The sequence below is a fragment of the Pristiophorus japonicus genome, chromosome 10 (genome assembly GCF_044704955.1).
Source record: "Pristiophorus japonicus isolate sPriJap1 chromosome 10, sPriJap1.hap1, whole genome shotgun sequence".
NCBI classification, from domain to species: domain Eukaryota; kingdom Metazoa; phylum Chordata; class Chondrichthyes; family Pristiophoridae; genus Pristiophorus; species Pristiophorus japonicus.
The window spans coordinates 102,779,498-102,798,660 of NC_091986.1; the positions used below are offsets into that span (position 1 = coordinate 102,779,498).

Consider the following 19,163-nt stretch of genomic DNA (forward strand, 5'->3'; position numbering starts at 1 on the left):
ATTTCTGCATGCTGTCAGCGATGAGACTCGAGGTACTCAGCGCCCTCCCAGATGCACTTCCTCCACCTAGGTCGGTTTTTGGCCAGGGACTCCCAGGTGTCAGTGGGGATGTTGCACTTTATCAGGGAGACTTTGAGGGTGTCCTTGTAATGTTTCCGCTGCCCACCTTTGACTCGTTTGCTGTGAAGGAGTTCCGAGTAGAGCTACCCATTGTCCTGAAATCCGGTCTTATTGTCGCAATCGACTCCTGCCATGATTACTGTAAACACACAGGTGATGAGATTGACACATCTGAATGGCCGAATGGCTCCACATCGTCTGACATCTTGTTTTTGTGAGACAATCTCAGCTTTGGTCCAAACTTCAATACACTCCATGTTCATCAGAAAACAGCTTCAACTTTTAACCCAGTATGTGTCATCTTAGATTGCGCCAAAAGTGAAGCATTTCGGAAAAACGGGCTTTCACTCCCCTACCAGTTAACAATGCACACCATGCATCCACAAAAAATTACTTGTGCTCCTTGACTGAATGATAAATTTAGTTGACGTGAGTACAAGGCAGTGGGCAGACAGTTATTTTTTCAATATTCTCCCGTAAAGCAGCAACTTGTGCTGATGGAATTTCACTTGAGTGGCCATTCTTCATCTGCAAACTGAGATTGTTTATGTCTGTAACCTATACATCCATAGCCAAGCCTGTGATTTAAGAGTGGGAATGCTTTGATTTTTACCCCTCTCACTGGCCAAGCGACACAAAAGGCTTGGGGTGACAAGTGGCAAGTAACATTCTCATTGCAGGTTCCAGGTAATGACCATCACGAACTAAGGAAAGCCCAGCAACCCCCCACTTGACTTTCAACCATCGTTGAGTCCCCTAAAATCATAATCTTTCATAGTTGACCAGAATTTTAAATAGAGTAACTTTTTCAATAGCAGGGCAGAGGCTAGGTACAATGCAAAGAGTAGCTCAACTCATGAACACTCAAAGCCTCTCCACCATCTAAAAGGCTCAAGTCAGTAGTGTGATGGAACACTCCCCTGAATAGATGCAGCTGTAGCAACGCTTAAAGTTCGATTTTCCCCATCCAGAACAAAGCAGTTCACGTGATCGGCGCTCCCGCCATTGGACTCGCATTGTGGATGTAGTATATACTATCTGCAGGATGAACTGCAGCAACTCTTCAAGGGTTTTTAAAAAAACACCTTCTCCCTCATGACCTCTACCACCAAGAAGAACAAAAGGAACAATGTCATGGGAACACAATCACCTTGAAGATCCCCTCAAAGTCACACGCCATATTCATATTCCTTCATCATTGCTGGGTCAATATTTTCATATTCCTAACAAAATTGTTGGAGCATCATCACTGCAAGTTGTCCAAGGAGAAAGGCCACCACCACCTTGGGGCATCTAAGAATGGCAAATAAAATAATTGTCAGTAGCCTAGTAGGCTGGATTGCTTCTATTGGAGATGGGTTGGGCAAGAAGAGAAACTGTACTATCTTTTTTTTAACAATGGCATCAAACTTTTCTATTTTCTCCCTAAGCTGTGAACCACCTGTGGTTGAGAAGTGATCTCCTCCTCTGTCTCAGTCAATGCCACTTTGTCCAGACTTCTAGGTGGAATGTGACTGTCATCCCAGTTGACTTTTCTTCCTCATTGACTGACTTTTTGCAAGACACTTCACTTTACCAGCACAACTGAGATTAAAAACTAAGTGATGTGAGGGATCAAAAATATTCTCCTCAATGTGGTGGCTAATCTTTTCTGAAATAATTCTGTGCCATTACTGAAAATGTAATAACTGACATCTTTGGATTGAAGAATGCTATTCCTAGTTTTTTTTCCCCAGTGCTCACTCACCGCCTGTTGCTCATGTCAGCTGAGTGTTGGTTGATGCGAGTGGATTAAATTATATACTTAAGGCAAGCTTGGATAAACTAATTGGAAACTATCGAATGATATACTAGTCTTGGGTATGAGTTATGAATTGAGTCTATAAGATCAAAATGTTGTAAAACCTGAGATTTTTAAAAAAAATTACAGGAAAAAAACTACTAAATATTAGTGGGAGCCATGCTTCTGAGACTCATTTGTTGAACTGAAGATGTTTAGTACAATATTTTAGTTGAGTACAAGTAATGCAAATTCAAGGTTTTGAGCGTCGTCTTTTTATTAAAAAAAAGAGACCCCATTTATCAAGCTTGAAACTCTGTTAGTACTTTGGTAAAATGTGTGTGTTCTAATAATTGATAGGAGCCATTCCAGATGAGCGTCTCTACCGGATGTTTGTAAATAAACAAGTTACTATGCTTAGGCCAAAGGAAGAGGAAAACAGCTGGTTTAACATGTTTGTCATTCACCAAAACAGGTGAGGAAACAATTAATTAATGATCTGATGGAAAATAACATTGTCGAGCAGTTTTAACTGAAGACTGTGGATGAAATCCTTCCTGTCAATGAATGTACGTATGAGTACAAAATGAGAAATTCCATTTAGTACTCCCATTGAGTTCAGTAAAATTATTAACAAAAGGAATTTCACCCCTTGGATTGTTTCAATGGCCCAGAAATCCCGGTTTCTTCTTCCCGCGGGCGTTCGACTAAAAATAGGACCGAAGATGTGCACCTACCTTTTGGTCAAATGCTCGCCAGAGATCCCGGAGTCGAGGCCTCCTCTTCTTGCACAACGGAGCGCGTTCACATTGGGACGTGAGCAGGCCTGGAGCTGGAGTCACATGGCTCTGGGCAGCCAATCGGGTATAGTATATTCTCATTCATAATAATGGGAACTCTGTAAGTTGGAGTTCCCATTTATTATGAATGAGAAACAACCCCCAAAACACTAATATGCAATAATAAAAGATAGAAAAAATGCACAACATATTTTTATTAATTTAAATGTATTTAAAAAAATACATATATTTCCGATGTAAAATTTAAAAAAAAATTATGGCTTAAAATAAAGTTACCGTAGTGGGGAGAGTTTTTAACAATAACGTGTTTTAAAAATTTTATTTTACAATGTTTTTGTGTGTTTTAAAACTCTTATGCCTGTAAAAGTAGGCTATGCGCCTGCTTTTATCAGGCGCAAGAGTTTTGAGGACATTTGCTGGGCAAGATATGCGTAAATCCCGCAATCTTGCCCTTGCAAATGTCCCCGCTCCCGATATGCGCGAGATCTGTCAAGCCAGAAACGTGACAGATCGGAAAACCGCCTTTTCCAATGCCTTCCCGGGTCCGTAGAAACTCCGTATGGACCCGGGGAGGCCGGGATTTCTGGATCAACATCTGTACTAATTTACAAATTATTGCACAGTGGCCTGGAACTTGCGATCCTGATGACAGCGAATTGGAAGCATTGGCCGTGCTTTCGCCTTTGAAACTGACCACAACTTCAGGATTTAGCACATGCGTAACCTAACGAGGAAATCCTGAAGTTAGGTCTGTCATTCACTGTACCTCCACAGGCTGCGCTGTCACCAGTGGTTCTAAAGAAGTGAAATAACAGTTTTAGGTTTTAGAAATGGGAATAATCGTGTGTTTAAAATATATTTTATAATTAAATCTGATCTAGTTAAGCATTTATACAATTTATCATTTCTCAAACAGGAGCAAACACGGAGCTACCAACTACATCCCTGAGCAGTTTTTGGATGATTTCCTTGACCTCATCATTTGGGGTCATGAACATGAGTGTAAAATAGCTCCTACAAGAAATGAACAGCAGCTCTTCCATGTTTCACAGCCAGGAAGCTCTGTTGTCACTTCTCTTTCTCCAGGAGAAGCTGTAAAAAAGTATGTGCTTTTTATTTTTTTTAAACTATCTTGCTATACCTTTTTTCTATCACAGATAAAGTGTTAGTTGAGAAGTAAATCCTAATGTTTTAGCAATACCGTTTTTAAAAATTTGATTTGGAAAAGCTGCTTTATAACTCATCCCAAATTGCCCCGAGAAGGAGTTGTGGGTTGCCTTGGTGAACCACTAAAGTCTTTGTACTGATAAAGTAGGGAATTCGAGGATATTGACCCAGACTTGGGATCTTGTAGATGATGTTCCTATGACCTGATTAATTCTTGTCTTGGTAACTTGTACTTTGAGTTGAGATTTTAATGTTTTAGCTTAGTCTAAGGTAGAGGTTTCTTGATACTTTGATATGTCCTACAGGGCTGTAGTGATACCCGCCCTCCTGTATAGCTCAGAGACATGGACCATATACAGCAGACACTAGAAATCGCTGGAGAAATACCACCAACGATGTCTCCACAAGATCCTGCAAATCCCCTGGGAGGACAAATGCACCAACGTAAGCGTCCTTGACCAGGCCAACATCCCCAACATCGAAGAACTGATCACACTCAACCAGCTCTGCTGGGCAGACCACATTGTTCGCATGCCTGACACACGACTCCCAAAGCAGGCGCTCCACTTGGAATTCATATACGGCAGGCGGACCCAAGGTGGGCAGAGGAAACGTTACAAGGACACCCTCAAAGCCTCCTTGATAAAGTGGAACATCCCCACCGACACCTGGGAGTCCCTGGCCAAAGACCGCCCTAAGTGGAAGAAGCGCATCCGGGAAGGCGCTGAGCACCTCGAGTCTTATCGCCGAGAGCATGCAGAAGCCAAGCAAAGGCAGCGGAAGGAGCGTGCGGCAAACCAGTCCTAACCACCCTTTCCTTCAACGACTATCTGTTCCCGTACTGGACTGTTCAGTCACCTAAGAACTCATTTTTGGAGTGCAATTTCAAGGGACTGCCGAGGATGATGATGTACCAAAACAAACAAATTATTTATCCAAATTTAAAATATAGTGGACCACTTAAATTACAAAGTGGTCCTCAAATTGCTTGAAAATTTTTTTTTGAGATATGACCGATACACATTGATCCAGTGACTCAGCTGTTTAGTCAGTGGGTGGATGAAACAAAATAACACTCCAGCAACAAAGTCACTGCTTATTTTCACATTACCTTACTATTACTGAGAAAAAGATTCACCATGGTTTCCATTCCATGTCACTTTTCCTCTGACTGTTATATTGTTGGGTCTGTCCATTGGTTGCAATACTTATCTTGGATACTGCAAAGATTTCCACCTTGAACATCTGATTATTATCCAAAACTAAAAAGGATGCTGAATTTGCACTCCGAGCACAGATGCACCAGGAGTATACTGTATATCAGTAAATTGGATGCAGAGGTCAGCGTACCAATCCTGTCAGGCTCATTGATATGCTCTCCAGCTGCATGGATTTGTAAAATTCACTACTATCTATACCAAACTTAATCAAAGTCCATGGAATACCCTATGGTTATCATTAAAGTCATTAATATTTGCAAACTGTTTACAATTGATATTTATGAAGTTTTATTGCTCTTGATTATAGACATATTGGGCTGCTGAAAATCAAAGGAAAGAAAATGAACATGCAGAAGATTCCTTTGAAAACAATTCGCCGGTTCTTTATTGAGGACATTGTTCTTGCAGATCATTCTGATATATTTAACCCAGATCACCCTAAAGTCACACAAAAAATAGAGGCTTTCTGCATAGAGAAGGTAAGCCAATAGAATATACAGTAAGTCACTTCTGATCTCAGCCAAACTATAGAGGATGATGCTGAGCTTATGCCAAGAACTTCTCCACCAAGAGTGTAAATTGGAGGGAGAGTCCTTTGGACTGCCGTTGCATACCTCTTGGTCTCCGAACAGTTTTAGCAAAGGCCTCGGGGTTGGTTTCCTGTCTATCTTGACAGTATATGGTGTCTGCAATCAGGAGACCAAGAACCAGGAGAAAAAATGATTAAAGTACAAGGAGCTATATTAACATACATATGAATTTTCTAATCCAGATCATAGGAGCTAAAGAATTTGGAGTTGATCAGTTTGATTCTTATTTCTATTTCTAGTACTTCTTTGAGGGATTTAGTTATTCTCAATGTTTTTGAGTTGGGCTCTGCCAAAAATGTCTTGTAGCCATTAGTTCCTGTCTAGCAAAGGATACTGGTACTAATGGTCTCCCCCCCGCTCTCCTCCCCCGCCTGCCGCTATTCCATACACTCACTCACTCACTCTATCCAGGATAACCAGGTAAGGGGCAGCATGACATAAATATTCTCGTAACTGAAACCAAACAAACACACTATGGAGGCATGTGTAATAGTGATGCACGAAAACACACATTGGCTTCACACCTCATTACAGCTTTGGTCCAAACCTGGACAAAAGAGCTGAATTCAAGAAGTGAGGTGAGAGTAACTGCCCTTGACATCAAGACAGCATTTGACCGAGAGTGCCATCAAGGAGCCCTATCTAGCAAAATTGAGGGAATCAGGGAAACTCTCCACTGACTGGAGTCACACTTGGAGGTCAATCATTTCAGCTCCAGGACATCGCTGCAAGCGTTCCTCAGGGCAGTGTCATAGGCCCAACCATCTTCAGCTGTTTCATCCGTAACCTTCCCTCCATCATAAGGTCAGAAGTGGGGATGTTCACTCCATTCACAACTCCTCAGATAATGAAGCAGTGCATGCCGCAAGACCTGAATGACATTCAGGCTTGGGCTGATAAGTGACCAGTAACATTTGCGCCACACAAGTGCCAGGCAATGACTATCTCCATTAAGTGACAGCATAACCACCACACATTGACGTTCAACGGTACTACCCATCGCTGAATCCCCCACCATCAATGTCCTGGGGGTCACCATTGATCAGAATATTAACTGGACCAGCCACATAAATACTGTGGCTACGAGCAGGTCAGAGGCTGGGTATTCTGTGGCGAGTATCTCACCTTTTGATTCCCCAAAGCCTTTCCACCGTCTACAAGGCACAAGTGAGGAGGAGTGTGATGGAATACTCTTCACTTGCCTGGATGAGTGCAGCTCTAATAACACTCAAGAAGCTTGACATCATCCAGGACAAAGCAGCCCGTTTGATTGGCACCCCATCCACCACCTTAAACATTCACTCCCTCCACCACCGGCGCAACATGTCTGCAATGTGTACCATCTACAGGATGCTTTGCAGCATCTCGCCAAGGTTTCTTCATGAACACTTCCCAAACCTGTGACCTCTAATATCGACCTGGCGCATGGGAATACCATCGCCTCTAAGTTCCCCTCCAAATTGCACACCATCTTGACTTAGAATTATACCGCCGTTTCTTCATATTCACTGGGTCAAAATCCTGGAACTCCCTCCCTAACAGCACTGTGGGCGTACCTTCACCTCACTGACTGCAGCAGTTCAAGAAGGTGGCTCACTACCAGCTTCTTAAGGGCAATTAGAGATGGGCAATAAATGCTGGCCTTGCCAGTGATGCCCACATCCAAGGAACTAATTTTTTTTTAAAGTACAGGCCACAGCTATTGAGCTATTAGGTATTAAAAATGCTACAACAGCATAGCAGCAACCTGCATTCCCAAGGTTGGTCTGTGCCAACACTGCGAGATTCCCCATACAGTATAAACTTGCTTACAATGGAAGGCACAGGCCTTGCAACCTCTCCTTGCACCCCACCCCACCCTTGCTCCTGTAGCTTGAGACCACTGCAGTAATACATTCAGAATGTAAGCAGATTGCTATGTAACTTATTAATATCAACATGCTTGCGCTTTGGGCCATTTAAGTCAGAACGTGTATACTTTTATTACAGCATCTAATTTAATATGTATTAGGTGTATGTTTTTTTTGGGGGGGGATTTTATGAATGCACGGTAAATATTTGCAGCACATGATGAATATTGAGACCGCAGCAAATGGTTAGAGGCTGCTCAATCTGCATATTTTAGGTTGGAATAATAGCTTTTGCTCATTTTGTTTGTCTGTTGTATTCATCTTGTAGGTAGAAGGAATGTTGGATGTCGCTGAAACAGAACGCATTGGAAATCCACAGCAACCAGAAAAGCCTCTAATAAGACTAAGAGTTAGTGTTTTTTTTACTAGCTTAGTCTTTTCAAAATGCAAATTAAAATTGGCTGAAAGTAGAGCTAATTTTGAGGAACTGCGATGATAAAGGATGTTTCTATCATGAGTAAAATATCAAGAGGAATAGATATCCTTTTGAGTTGTATAACACAAATATGTTCACTATTCTTGTCTAAAACACAATGAAGTGCTCAAGGCTGCTGAGTGTGAGTAGGGCCTGGGAGTTGGAGTGCATGAGTCATTAAATTCTATAATCAGTGTCATGAAGGCTATTAAAGGGAATGGTAAAGAAAATCCGGCATGGTGTAAAATGGGCTACCGATTTAATATAATCAATTGTGTGCTACCGCCCAAGGCCAATTTCACCCCACTATCTTTTATTTGTATGAGCTTAATCAGATCACATCCTGAACACTGTTTTGATCTTCTCAAATGTGGAATATAGAGGCCCTGGTAAAAGTTCAGAGGAGGGCCCACTAGTTTAAAGACAATCGGTTAACAGGATGAGAGATCTCGAGCTTTTAACTTGGGGGTGGGGGGAAGCATAATCTTCGAGGAAATTTGTTTGAGGTTTTAAAAAAAAAAATGAAAAGATTAGACTTTGTGCACTTCTGTAAGCTATTTGAGCTAGAAAGGTGAAGGAGGTCAAGGAGATATAAGTATAAGTTATGAAAGCACAGAACTAGATTAGATGCCGGGCGGTTTTTCATTTTACAGAGTCGTTGACCATTGGAATAATTTGCCAAAACGCGAGTTGGAGAGGAATTTACCAGTTTTTCTTGGACTGACCCAAGGTTTTTTTTTGGCCTTGTTTATTTGTACTGCCAAAATGGCTGCCAAGCTCCACACGTAGAAACATAGAAAATAGGTGCAGGAGTAGGCCATTTGGCCCTTCGAGCCTGCACCACCATTCAATATGATCATGCAACTTAAGTACCCCATTCCTGCTTTCTCTCCATACCCCTTGATCCCTTTTGCCATTAGGCCACATCTAACTCCCTTTAGAATATATCTAATGAACTGGCCCCAACAACTCTCTGTGGTAGAGAATTCCACAGGTTCACAATTCTCTGAGTGAAGAAGTTTCTCCTCATTTTGGTCCTAAATGGCTGACCGCTTATCCTCAGACTGTGACCCCTATTTCTAGACTTCCCCAACATCGGAAACATTCTTCCTGCATCTAACCTGTTCAATCCCGTCAGAATTCTATATATTTCTATGAAATCCCCCCTCATTCTTCTAAATTCCAGTGAATATAAGCCTAGTCGATCCAGTCTTTCTTCATAAGTCAGTCCTCCCCCAGTCTCTCTCTCTCTCTCTCTCTCTCTTCCCCCAGCCTCTCTCTCTTTCTTCCCTCAGCCTCTCCCTCCCTCCCTCACTCTCTTCTCCCCCCCCGCATCTCTCTTACCACCACCCCCACCCTCCCTGCGTCTCTCTTACCCCCCCCTCCCCGGCGCCTCTCTTACCCCACCCCCCCGGCGCTTCTTTCAGCCCACCCCTCGGCGCCTCTCTCAGCCCACCCCTCGGCCTCTCTCTTCCCCCAGTCCTCTCTCTTCTCCCCCCCCCCCCCCCCGCCCCCGCCCCCAGTCCTCTCTCTTCCACCCCCCCCCCCCCTCCCCTAGTCCTCTCTCGCTATCTCTCTTTCGTTCGCTCTCTCTCTCGCTCGCTATCTCGCTCTCGCTCTCGCTCTCGCTCTCGTTCTCATTCTCACTCTCTCTCCCGGAGCCCCTCTCCCCCGGAGCACCCCCATCCCCCATCCCCTCTCGGTCTCTCTCTTCCTCCTCCCCCCCCCCCCCCCAGCCTTTCTCTCCTCCCCAGCCTCTCCCCCTCTCTCTCTCTCTCTCTTTCTCCACCCCCGCCCCCACCCTCTCTTTCCTCTCCCCCAGACACTCTCTCTCTCTCTCTCTCTCTCTCTCTCTCTCTTTCTTTCTCTCTCTCTCTCTCTCTCTCTCTCTTTCTTTCTTCACCACACAGCCTCTCTCTCTCTCTCTCTCTCTCTCTCTCTCTCTCTCCCCACAGCCTCTCTCTCCCTCTCTCCACAGCCTTTCTCTCCCTCTCTCCCCGCCCCAGCCCCCAGTGTCTCTCTTACCCCACACCCCCGGCGCCTCTCTCAGCCCGCCCCCCCCAGCGCCTCTCTCAGCCCCCCCCCGGCGCCCCTCTCAGCCCACCCACCCCCCCAGTCCCCTCTCTCTTCCGCCCCCCTCCCCCCTCCCCCAGTCCTCTCTCTTCCTCCCCCAGTCTCCTCTCTTTTCCCCCCCCCCTCCCCAGTCCTCTCTTTCCCCCCCCCTCTCCCCAGTCCTCTCTCTTCCCTCCTCCCCAGTCCTCTCTCTTCCCCCCTCCCCAGTCCTCTCTCTTGCCCCCTCCCTCAGTCCTCTCTCTTGCCCCCTCCCCCAGTCCTCTCTCTTGCCCCCTCCCCCAGTCCTCTCTCTTGCCCCCTCCCCCAGTCCTCTCTCTTGCCCCCTCCCCCAGTCCTCTCTCTTGCCCCCTCCCCCAGTCCTCTCTCTTGCCCCCTCCCCCAGTCCTCTCTCTTCCCCTCTCTCCCAGTCCTCTCTCTTCCCCCCCCCTCCCCCAGTCTCTCTCTCTTCCCCCCCTCCCCCAGTCTCTCTCTATTCCCCCCCTCCCCCAGTCTCTCTCTCTTTCCCCCCCCCCCCCCTCCCCCAGTCTTTCTCTCTTCCCCCCCCCCCTCACTCTCTCTCTCTCCCCCGGAGCCCCTCCCCCCTTTCGCTCACTCGCCCTCCAGCCCCCCCCCCTCGCTCGCTCGCCCTCCAGCCCCCTCCTCTCTCTCTCTCTCTCTCTCTCTCTCTCTCCCCCAGCCCCTCTCTTGCTCCTTCTCTCCCCCTCCCTCCCCAAGCCCCTCTCTCTACACCCCCCGCCTCTCTTTTTTTCTCTCTCTCTCTCTCTCTCTCTCTCTCTCGCTCTCGCTTTCCCCCCAGCCCCCCATCCTCTTGCTCTCTCCCCATCCTCTCGCTCTCCCACCATTCTCTCTTGCTCTCTCGCTCTCTTCCTCCCCCACCCCCCCAGCCTTTCTCTATCTCTAGCTCTATCTCTATCTCAATCTCTCTCGCATTCTCTCTCTCGCCATCGGGCCCACGCTGGCCAGGAGTGAGGGGGGAGAGAGTCAGAGTCTCATGTCCTGCTTTTCAGCACTACGCTCATGGAATGATTCAGCTGGGTGGGCGGAGCTTGACAGGGGTGGGGCTTGTCGCTTTGTCAGTCAAAAAAGTGCAGTACGGGCAGCAGGGGGGTGGTGCTGGACAGACACCTGTCTGTCAAAAACTGCAATACAAACAGTTAAATTGATTTTTTTTTCTCCCCCTGATGGCTATATGGAGGGAGGGGAATAAATGAGGATGGAGTGCAGAAATTACAGTATGTCAAGATGGGACAGGGTCACTGGACCTGCTGGGTTTTTTTGTATGTGTGCACGATAAGGAAATTAATCAAGTGAATAATATCCTACATTACAACAGTGACTACACTTCAAATATACTTAATTGGCTGTAAAGCTCTTTGGGATGTTCAGAAGTTGTGAAAGGTGCTATCTAAATGCAAGTCTTTCCTTTATATGGCTTGCATTACTATAGAGAGTGTGGTAGTTTGAATTCAAATTTTATGTCAATTTTGGGAATTGTAACAAGATAATCAAATAGAATTGTGCTGCATTTGACTTAATGGAATGTATCGGAAAATTTGATTGTGGTCATTTTAGAGTTCTCTGCATTTGGCTGTTATGCACAAAATGTTCCAAGGCTTTTTATAGTATTGGTTTGATTATAGTTGACAAACATAGTATTAGCAGGGCTGCAATCTGCAATACCCAGTAGCTTGTTTATTATAAACATTATACACTTTGAATTCTAAGTGAGTGTTTGAACATGCCAAGTACCCAACTGTTCTAAGCAATTCGTCACAAGCTGAAATATAACTTGTACTGAGTTCTGCAATTCCTTTCCTTGATGTGATTTAGGTGGATTACAGTGGCGGATTTGAACCTTTCAATACCCTTCGATTCAGTCAGAAGTTTGTCGAACGAGTGGCCAACCCCAAGGATGTCATTCACTTTTTCCGGCATAGAGAACAAAAGGACCGAAAAGGTAGGCGAGGATTTTGTGGTCAGCGGCGAACATTTGTTACATTTACATTTCCTCACAAACTTTCTGTGGGCTTTTGCACTGTGACTTGCAGTTATTAGAGAGGCAAAATAGCATGGTGCCCACTACAGGGGATGTGTGTGAACAGGACAAGCAGCTGTGTAGCTCCATAACCAATCAGATAGAAGAATCCTTGCTGAGACTCGCAGAGTTTAAAAAAAAATTTGTTCGTGGGATTTGGGTATGGCCAGCATTTATTGCCCATCCTAATTGCCCTCGAGAAGGTGGTGGTGGCTTGCTAGGTTATTTCAGTTAAGAGTCAACCACATTGCTGTGGGTCTGGAGTCCAATGTAGGCCAGACCAGGTAAGGATGGCAGATTTCCTTAAAGGACATTAGTGAACCAGATGGTTTATGTTTTATGACAATCATGGTCACCATTACTGGTACTAGCTTTTTATTCCAGATTTAGTTCATTAACTGGATTTAAATTTGAACTCGTGTCGCTGGATGTTTAGTCTGCGTAAAGGCCCATGGATTCCAGAGGTGCATGCAGTTCGCAAGCGTCCCTGGGATCACGTGGGCCAGGCCAACCAATGAAATTTACACACAGAATCGCCTCACCGCTTAAATAAAAATAAATGATCACAGATTCCAAATTAATTAAAATACCCTTTAATGAAACATTTAAAATAAAAATTAAATATTTTGAAAAATAAATTTTAAACATTTTTAAATGTGACAATTTATCTAAACTAATTCTAAATATGTGAATGTTTAAATCATTGAAAAAAAATTATTTTAACTTTTATTTTAACCCTTACACTGGTTAACGAAGGCCTTGCACCTGCTTTTACTAGGCATAAGGGTTTCGTGGGTATTGGCTGAGCAATAGTTGGTCAATTAGCCCAACTCTGCACCAGCAAAAGTGAATTTACAGCGGCTGCGGACGATCTGTCAAGAGAAACTTGACAGATCGCAAGTTCTGGGTTTTCGCGCATCTGCATACCATGCGGAAATCCGGAACTTGTGGGGGCATTCATAGCACTTAAAACGGCATACACTATCGGCCCTGTAAATTCTGGGCCATTTTAACATTCATCTGACTGGATAGCATTCAAAGAATGGGGAAGATTGTGCTACAAGATGGTGATTGGCAATTTCTTTTCCTTGTTTGATTTTACTACAGATGATGCACAGATTAATTTTGAAACATTTACAAAGAGATCTTCAGAAGGAATGACCTTAAGAGTGGAGGATCTCGTCAAACAATATTTTGAGACTGCAGAGAAAGTAAGTTAATACCACTTTGACAGTCTGGGCAAATTGTAGATGCTGCTTGACAGCAAAGACTGTTCTTCCTACATTAAAAAAATAAGTTTGAAAAGATAAATTGTTGAATTACATGAAATCTCTCAAATTCAGAATTTAATTAAGCTGTCGAATAATGCATTCACAATATTAGTCTAGTTAAACAACATCTAATACAATTGTTAATGTTAGCTCCACTCAATCCTGTGGAATCTTGATGCTAAATTGCTGTTTGCATTTAATGGCAAAGAAAGTGCTTTGGTTCACTGATCTGTGGGGTTTGAGCAAATTCTAATGCTGTTTGAAAGGAGTGAGAACAAAGTACACACTAGTATTATAGTCAATTTTCCATCAAAAGTTCTAATCTTATAATTTATTTATTATCTTTTTACTGTTAACAAATTGCTGTATTTTTGATGAAAAATGATTAAAGCAAAGGATTTAAACTAGAACATTTGATTGCTGTATAACTTATTTGCTGAATAAAGACAGTAAGATTTTATAGTTATTCTACATTGGTGCTCATTTGAAGTGAAGGATTTTGATGCTGGGAAATAGAAGATATTTGAGTGGGGGGCCTTTATAGTGTGGCCACATGAAGAGAATAGGAAGTAATTTCAATATAGATTAAATTATTTGCCATTTTAATAGGGCATTGTATTTTAAAACTTCTATCGTTCTGCTTATCCAAACTGCATACCAAATGCACCCAGAAATTGAACAGCTGAGGCAAGGTTGTATGTTAATTCTTTTGAGAAACAGTGAACTGGGTTTTCTTTGTATTACGCTCTACCTCCTTGTGTGCACTTAATGTTCTGATGGTGGCTATACCTCTCCTCTGTGTTTGTTCTTTGCTGTTGGTTATAGGTAACCTTTCCCTTTACATGGAGAAAAAACACAGAGGGGAATCTGACTTGCAAATACATGTACTTTTTCCCAGATGTCTGCATGGTGATACTGTTTTCAGATTCAAATTTACTTTAATTGCCTCTCCTTTGACACTTCCACCCATGCATTAGTCCAGTCATTCACACTGAGGATATGGTGGCTATGAAGGTGAGTCATGTTTATCAGTCTCACAGGATGTGCATGGGAACTCGTGCCTTCACTTACATTGGTCAATCTTGTGAGGTCACTAAACCTCTTCAGCACTGCGTGGAGGTGAGGATAGCACTGACTGCCTCAGCCACTTTCCTGCATAGTGCCTGCACTGCTCTCTAGTCCCTAGGAGATGGGCCATCCCTTTCTTATTTCCGTAAGTCAAAGCTCTACCGTGCATCAGAAAATATGGTGCTGAACTCCTTGACGCTGTTCTCCTTCAATCATTCTTCAGTTTTTCTCTTCCTGTAATGTGGTTCCAGCATTTCACAAAGCATGTGCCCGTTTAGCTATAGTGTGCACCACAATATTTGACTCTCTCCCAGCTCTAATTCTATCGGCGGCGATACCGCTTCAAATCTGCCCTGCGTAAGTATTTTGTTTCCCGCAAGAAAAAGCAGCAGGTTTACGGCAGGGGTGGGTGGACGGAAGTCTCATCCCATCCTGTTACATTTCCGGGAATCCACATCAGTGTTTCTTTTTAAAATACATCTAGATTGAATGTTGCTTTTCCTCTATAGAATGTCCGATTGTCACTGTTGACTGAAAGAGGGATGGGGGAAGCTGTGCAAGAGTTTGTTGACAAGGAAGAAAAAGATGCTATTGATGAGCTGGTAAAATTTCAATTGGAAAAGACACAGCGGTTTTTGAAAGAGCGGCACATTGATGTCACCGAGGACAAGATTGATGAAGAGGTAAGTAATAATACTTTACAACAAATATCTGCACCATGATATACTGACTTTAAGGAAAACATTAGCTGGAATTTTCTGGAGGTCAGCGGGCAGGATCAGTGGCGGGTTGTGTGGAAAAGTGTTTTTTTTTGACAGCGGATCGGGATCCTGCTGTCAACCCGCGGCAATGCGCCTTTCCCAATGTCGGGTCTGTCAGCACTGAGCAGACCCGACCTGCAGTAGCGGGGTACCCGATTAAGCTTATTATTGCCTTGTTGACAGATCATAATACATTTAACTTTACCGTTTTTTTTTAATTGCTCGCCCACGGGGTTCACATCTGTTAAGCTGAGGCAGGAGTTGAATGGTCATTGAATGAGCTGATTACTTGACAGTTTGAAATGTGCTATAAAAACTCCCATCTCACAGCTGTTCACTTTCCAAGTTCAGAAGCTGTTGCTTACTCCATTAAGAATGCATTGAGCTTTATGCAGGCTGCAAGTGTTTTCAGCAAACTCTTTATCCAGTGTCACCTCATTGGAACAACCTCTGTCACCATTGATTGTTTGCTTCACCTGCCATCTGTTACATCAGCATGGGCACCGTTTATACTGTTTCACCGTGGTCCTCAGAATCTGACTACGATCAGCTCCACCAACAGCAGAACCAGGCCTACCAGCAGCACCAACAATTCCAATCTTTTACACAGTCACCTGATGCTGCACAGGACAGAGGACATCCGCACATGAGCACATTGCTGCCCGGGAGGCCAGGGATGACCTTACCATGGCGAGATTAACTTCACTTGACTCTCTACACCCTGACTGCCACATCTTACGCCAGTTTGGCACCACCCCACACCAACCCAATAAAGCATCCCTACAATGTCCAAGCCATTCCTTTCACATTCGCCACCATTGCGGGGGGTACGGTACGTCTTGCCATTCACTGCAAGTTACTATACCACTTCCAAAAGTGCATACAAATCTGTCCAAGAACGGAAAATGTTGAAAGTAAAGGTTTCAATGTTTGATAGCACATTAGTAGAAACTTTACATGATCATTGGATAAATCACCCAAGTTGGCTACCCTTGTGTGTTGTTAGTCGCTATGATTGCACTAGGATGCGGCACCCCCCTGACCTGCGAGAGAACAGCATCGGCAAGCGGGGGTATAAGTAAGAGAGCTAGCCACTGAAGCGAGCGGTGCGAGCTGAACCAGGAGTGCGACCACTTCTAGAAGGGTGACTGGACTGACAGCATTGGAGTCCAGGAAGCGCATTGGATTGGCATGCGAGCCCAGCGGGGGCCCCAACAGTCGGGCGCAGCGGGAAGCTGAGAGTCAGGGCCCATTGGAGCGGTGTGCGAGCCCAGCGGGGGCCTGAGAGTCAGAGCCCAGCGGGGGCCTGAGCAGCGTGCGAGCCCAGCAGGGGCCTGAGAGTCAGGGCCCATTGGAGCGGCGTCCAAGCCCAGCAGGTGCCTGAGAGTCAGGGCCCATTGGAGCAGCGTCCAAGCCCAGCAGGGGCCTGAGGGTCGGGCCCAGCGGGGGGCTGAGAGTCGGGCCCAGCACGTGCGGAGGTCGAGCCCAGCGGGGGGCTGAGAGTCAGGTCCAGCAGGGTGCGGCGTCCGAGCCCGGCCAATGTAGGTCAGTGAGAAAAGGGGTATGGGAATTATTGTGGCCTACAATACTAGTAGCAGAGTTTTGAGTGAGCTAACGTTTAAGGAGGGTGAACAACGGGAGGCTGGCCAGGAAAGAATTGCTATAGGAGGTATGTATAAGGGTTTCCGCAGTAGATGGGTTGAAGTAGCATTGGAGGTGGGCGATGTTACGGCAGTGGAAATAGGTGATCTTAGTGTTGGGAGGATATGGGGTCAGAAGCTCAACTTGGGAATCAATAGAATACTGCGATTGCAAACTGTTTGTTTCTGCCTGTGACGGTGGCTTGAGAGGGGTTGGAATCGGTGACAAGGGTACAAAGATTGTGGCTATCGATGGTTTCAGTCTTCCCAATGTTTAGCTGGAGGAAATTGCGGCTCATCCAATGGGTGTTGGACAAGCAGTCTGACATCACGAAGGGAGTGGAGGAGTCAAAAGAGGTGGTGGCGAGGTAGAGCTGGTTGTCTTCAGTGTACAAGTGGAAGCTGACCCCATACTTGAGGATGATGTCGTCTAGAGACAGCATGAAAAGGAGTGGGCCAAGGATAGATCCTTAGGAGGCCCTGGAGATAATGGGGTGGGAGTAGAAGTCATTGCTGGATACATTCTGGCTAGAGTTGAATAGATAAGAATGGAATCAAGCAAATGCAGTCTCACCTGAGTTGGACAACAGAGGAGTGGCGTTGGAGGAGGTTGGTCCAGTCAATGTCTCATAGGCTGTAGAGGAAAGACTTGCCTTTATAGAGGCCAAAGAGGGATAGTGCCTCACGTTCACAGTCCAGAGCAGGAACCTGATTGGAATGAATCAATCATAGAGTTGTTGGAAAGGTGGGCACGGATTTGAGACGTGGCAACATGTTTAAAAATTTTGGAGAGGAAAGGGTGATTGGAAATAGGACAGTAGTTTGAAAGGACAGAAGAGTTGAGGATAGGTTATTTGGTGAGGGGTATGATAGTGGTTTTGAAAGGGAGGAGGACAATACTTGAGGGGAGAGAACCATTTAAAATATCTGCTAGCATGGGGGCCAGAATGGGAAGTGGTCAGCTGTTTAATGGAAATGGGGTCAAGATAGCAGGAGGTGGATCCCATTGATGAAATGAGCTCAGAGAGTGGATGAGTGGAGATGGGTGATACAGGGGTTCAGAACATGGGGAGAAAAGCCTTGGAGATTAGCTTGGTGGGGAAACATAGAAACATAGAAAATAGGTGCAGGAGCAGGCCATTCAGCCCTTCTAGCCTGCACCGCCATTCAATGAGTTCATGGCTGAACATGAAACTTCAGTACCCCCTTCCTGCTTTCTCGCCATAACCCTTGATCCCCCGAGTAGTAAGGACTTCATCTAACTCCCTTTTGAATATATTTAGTGAATTGGCCTCAACTACTTTCTGTGGTAGAGAATTCCACAGGTTCACCACTCTCTGGGTGAAGAAGTTTCTCCTCATCTCGGTCCTAAATGGCTTACCCCTTATCCTCAGACTGTGACCCCTGGTTCTGGACTTCCCCAACATTGGGAACATTCTTCCTGCATCTAACCTGTCTAAACCCGTCAGAATTTTAAACGTTTCTATGAGGTCCCCTCTCATTCTTCTGAACTCCAGTGAATACAAGCCCAGTTGATCCAGTCTTTCTTGATAGGTCAGTCCCGCCATCCCGGGAATCAGTCTGGTGAATCTTCGCTGCACTCCCTCAATAGCAAGAATGTCCTTCCTCAAGTTAGGAGACCAAAACTGTACACAATACTCCAGGTGTGGCCTCACCAAGGCCCTGTACAACTGTAGCAACACCTCCCTGCCCCTGTATTCAAATCCCCTCGCTATGAAGGCCAACATGCCATTTGCTTTCTTAACCGCCTGCTGTACCTGCATGCTAACCTTCAATGACTGATGTACCATGACACCCAGGTCTCGTTGCACCTTCCCTTTTCCTAATCTGTCACCATTCAGATAATAGTCTGTCTCTCTGTTTTTACCACCAAAGTGGATAACCTCACATTTATCCACATTATACTTCATCTGCCATGCATTTGCCCACTCACCTAACCTATCCAAGTCACTCTGCAGCCTAATAGCATCCTCCTCGCAGCTCACACTGCCACCCAACTTAGTGTCATCCGCAAATTTGGAGATACTGCATTTAATCCCCTCGTCTAAATCATTAATGTACAATGTAAACAGCTGGGGCCCCAGCACAGAACCTTGCGGTACCCCACTAGTCACTGCCTGCCATTCTGAAAAGTACCCGTTTACTCCTACTCTTTGCTTCCTGTCTGCCAACCAGTTCTCAATCCACGTCAGCACACTACCCCCAATCCCATGTGCTTTAACTTTGCACATTAATCTCTTGTGTGGGACCTTGTCGAAAGCCTTCTGAAAGTCCAAATATACCACATCAACT

General features: G+C 45.1%; 1 protein-coding gene across 4 annotated transcripts in view; it reads left to right on the forward strand.

Annotated features, from left to right (window-relative positions):
* mre11a (MRE11 homolog A, double strand break repair nuclease) overlaps window positions 1–19,163 on the forward strand; it is a 97,575-nt gene that overhangs the window by 49,010 nt on the left and 29,402 nt on the right. For all 4 annotated transcript variants that reach the window (XM_070891972.1, XM_070891973.1, XM_070891971.1 and 1 more), the window contains exons 7-13: window positions 2,261–2,375; window positions 3,617–3,802; window positions 5,395–5,566; window positions 7,856–7,936; window positions 11,906–12,032; window positions 13,218–13,321; window positions 14,959–15,132. In XM_070891972.1, coding sequence (XP_070748073.1) covers window positions 2,261–2,375; window positions 3,617–3,802; window positions 5,395–5,566; window positions 7,856–7,936; window positions 11,906–12,032; window positions 13,218–13,321; window positions 14,959–15,132 — 959 coding nt within the window. The remainder of the gene's footprint in view (window positions 1–2,260; window positions 2,376–3,616; window positions 3,803–5,394; window positions 5,567–7,855; window positions 7,937–11,905; window positions 12,033–13,217; window positions 13,322–14,958; window positions 15,133–19,163) is intronic.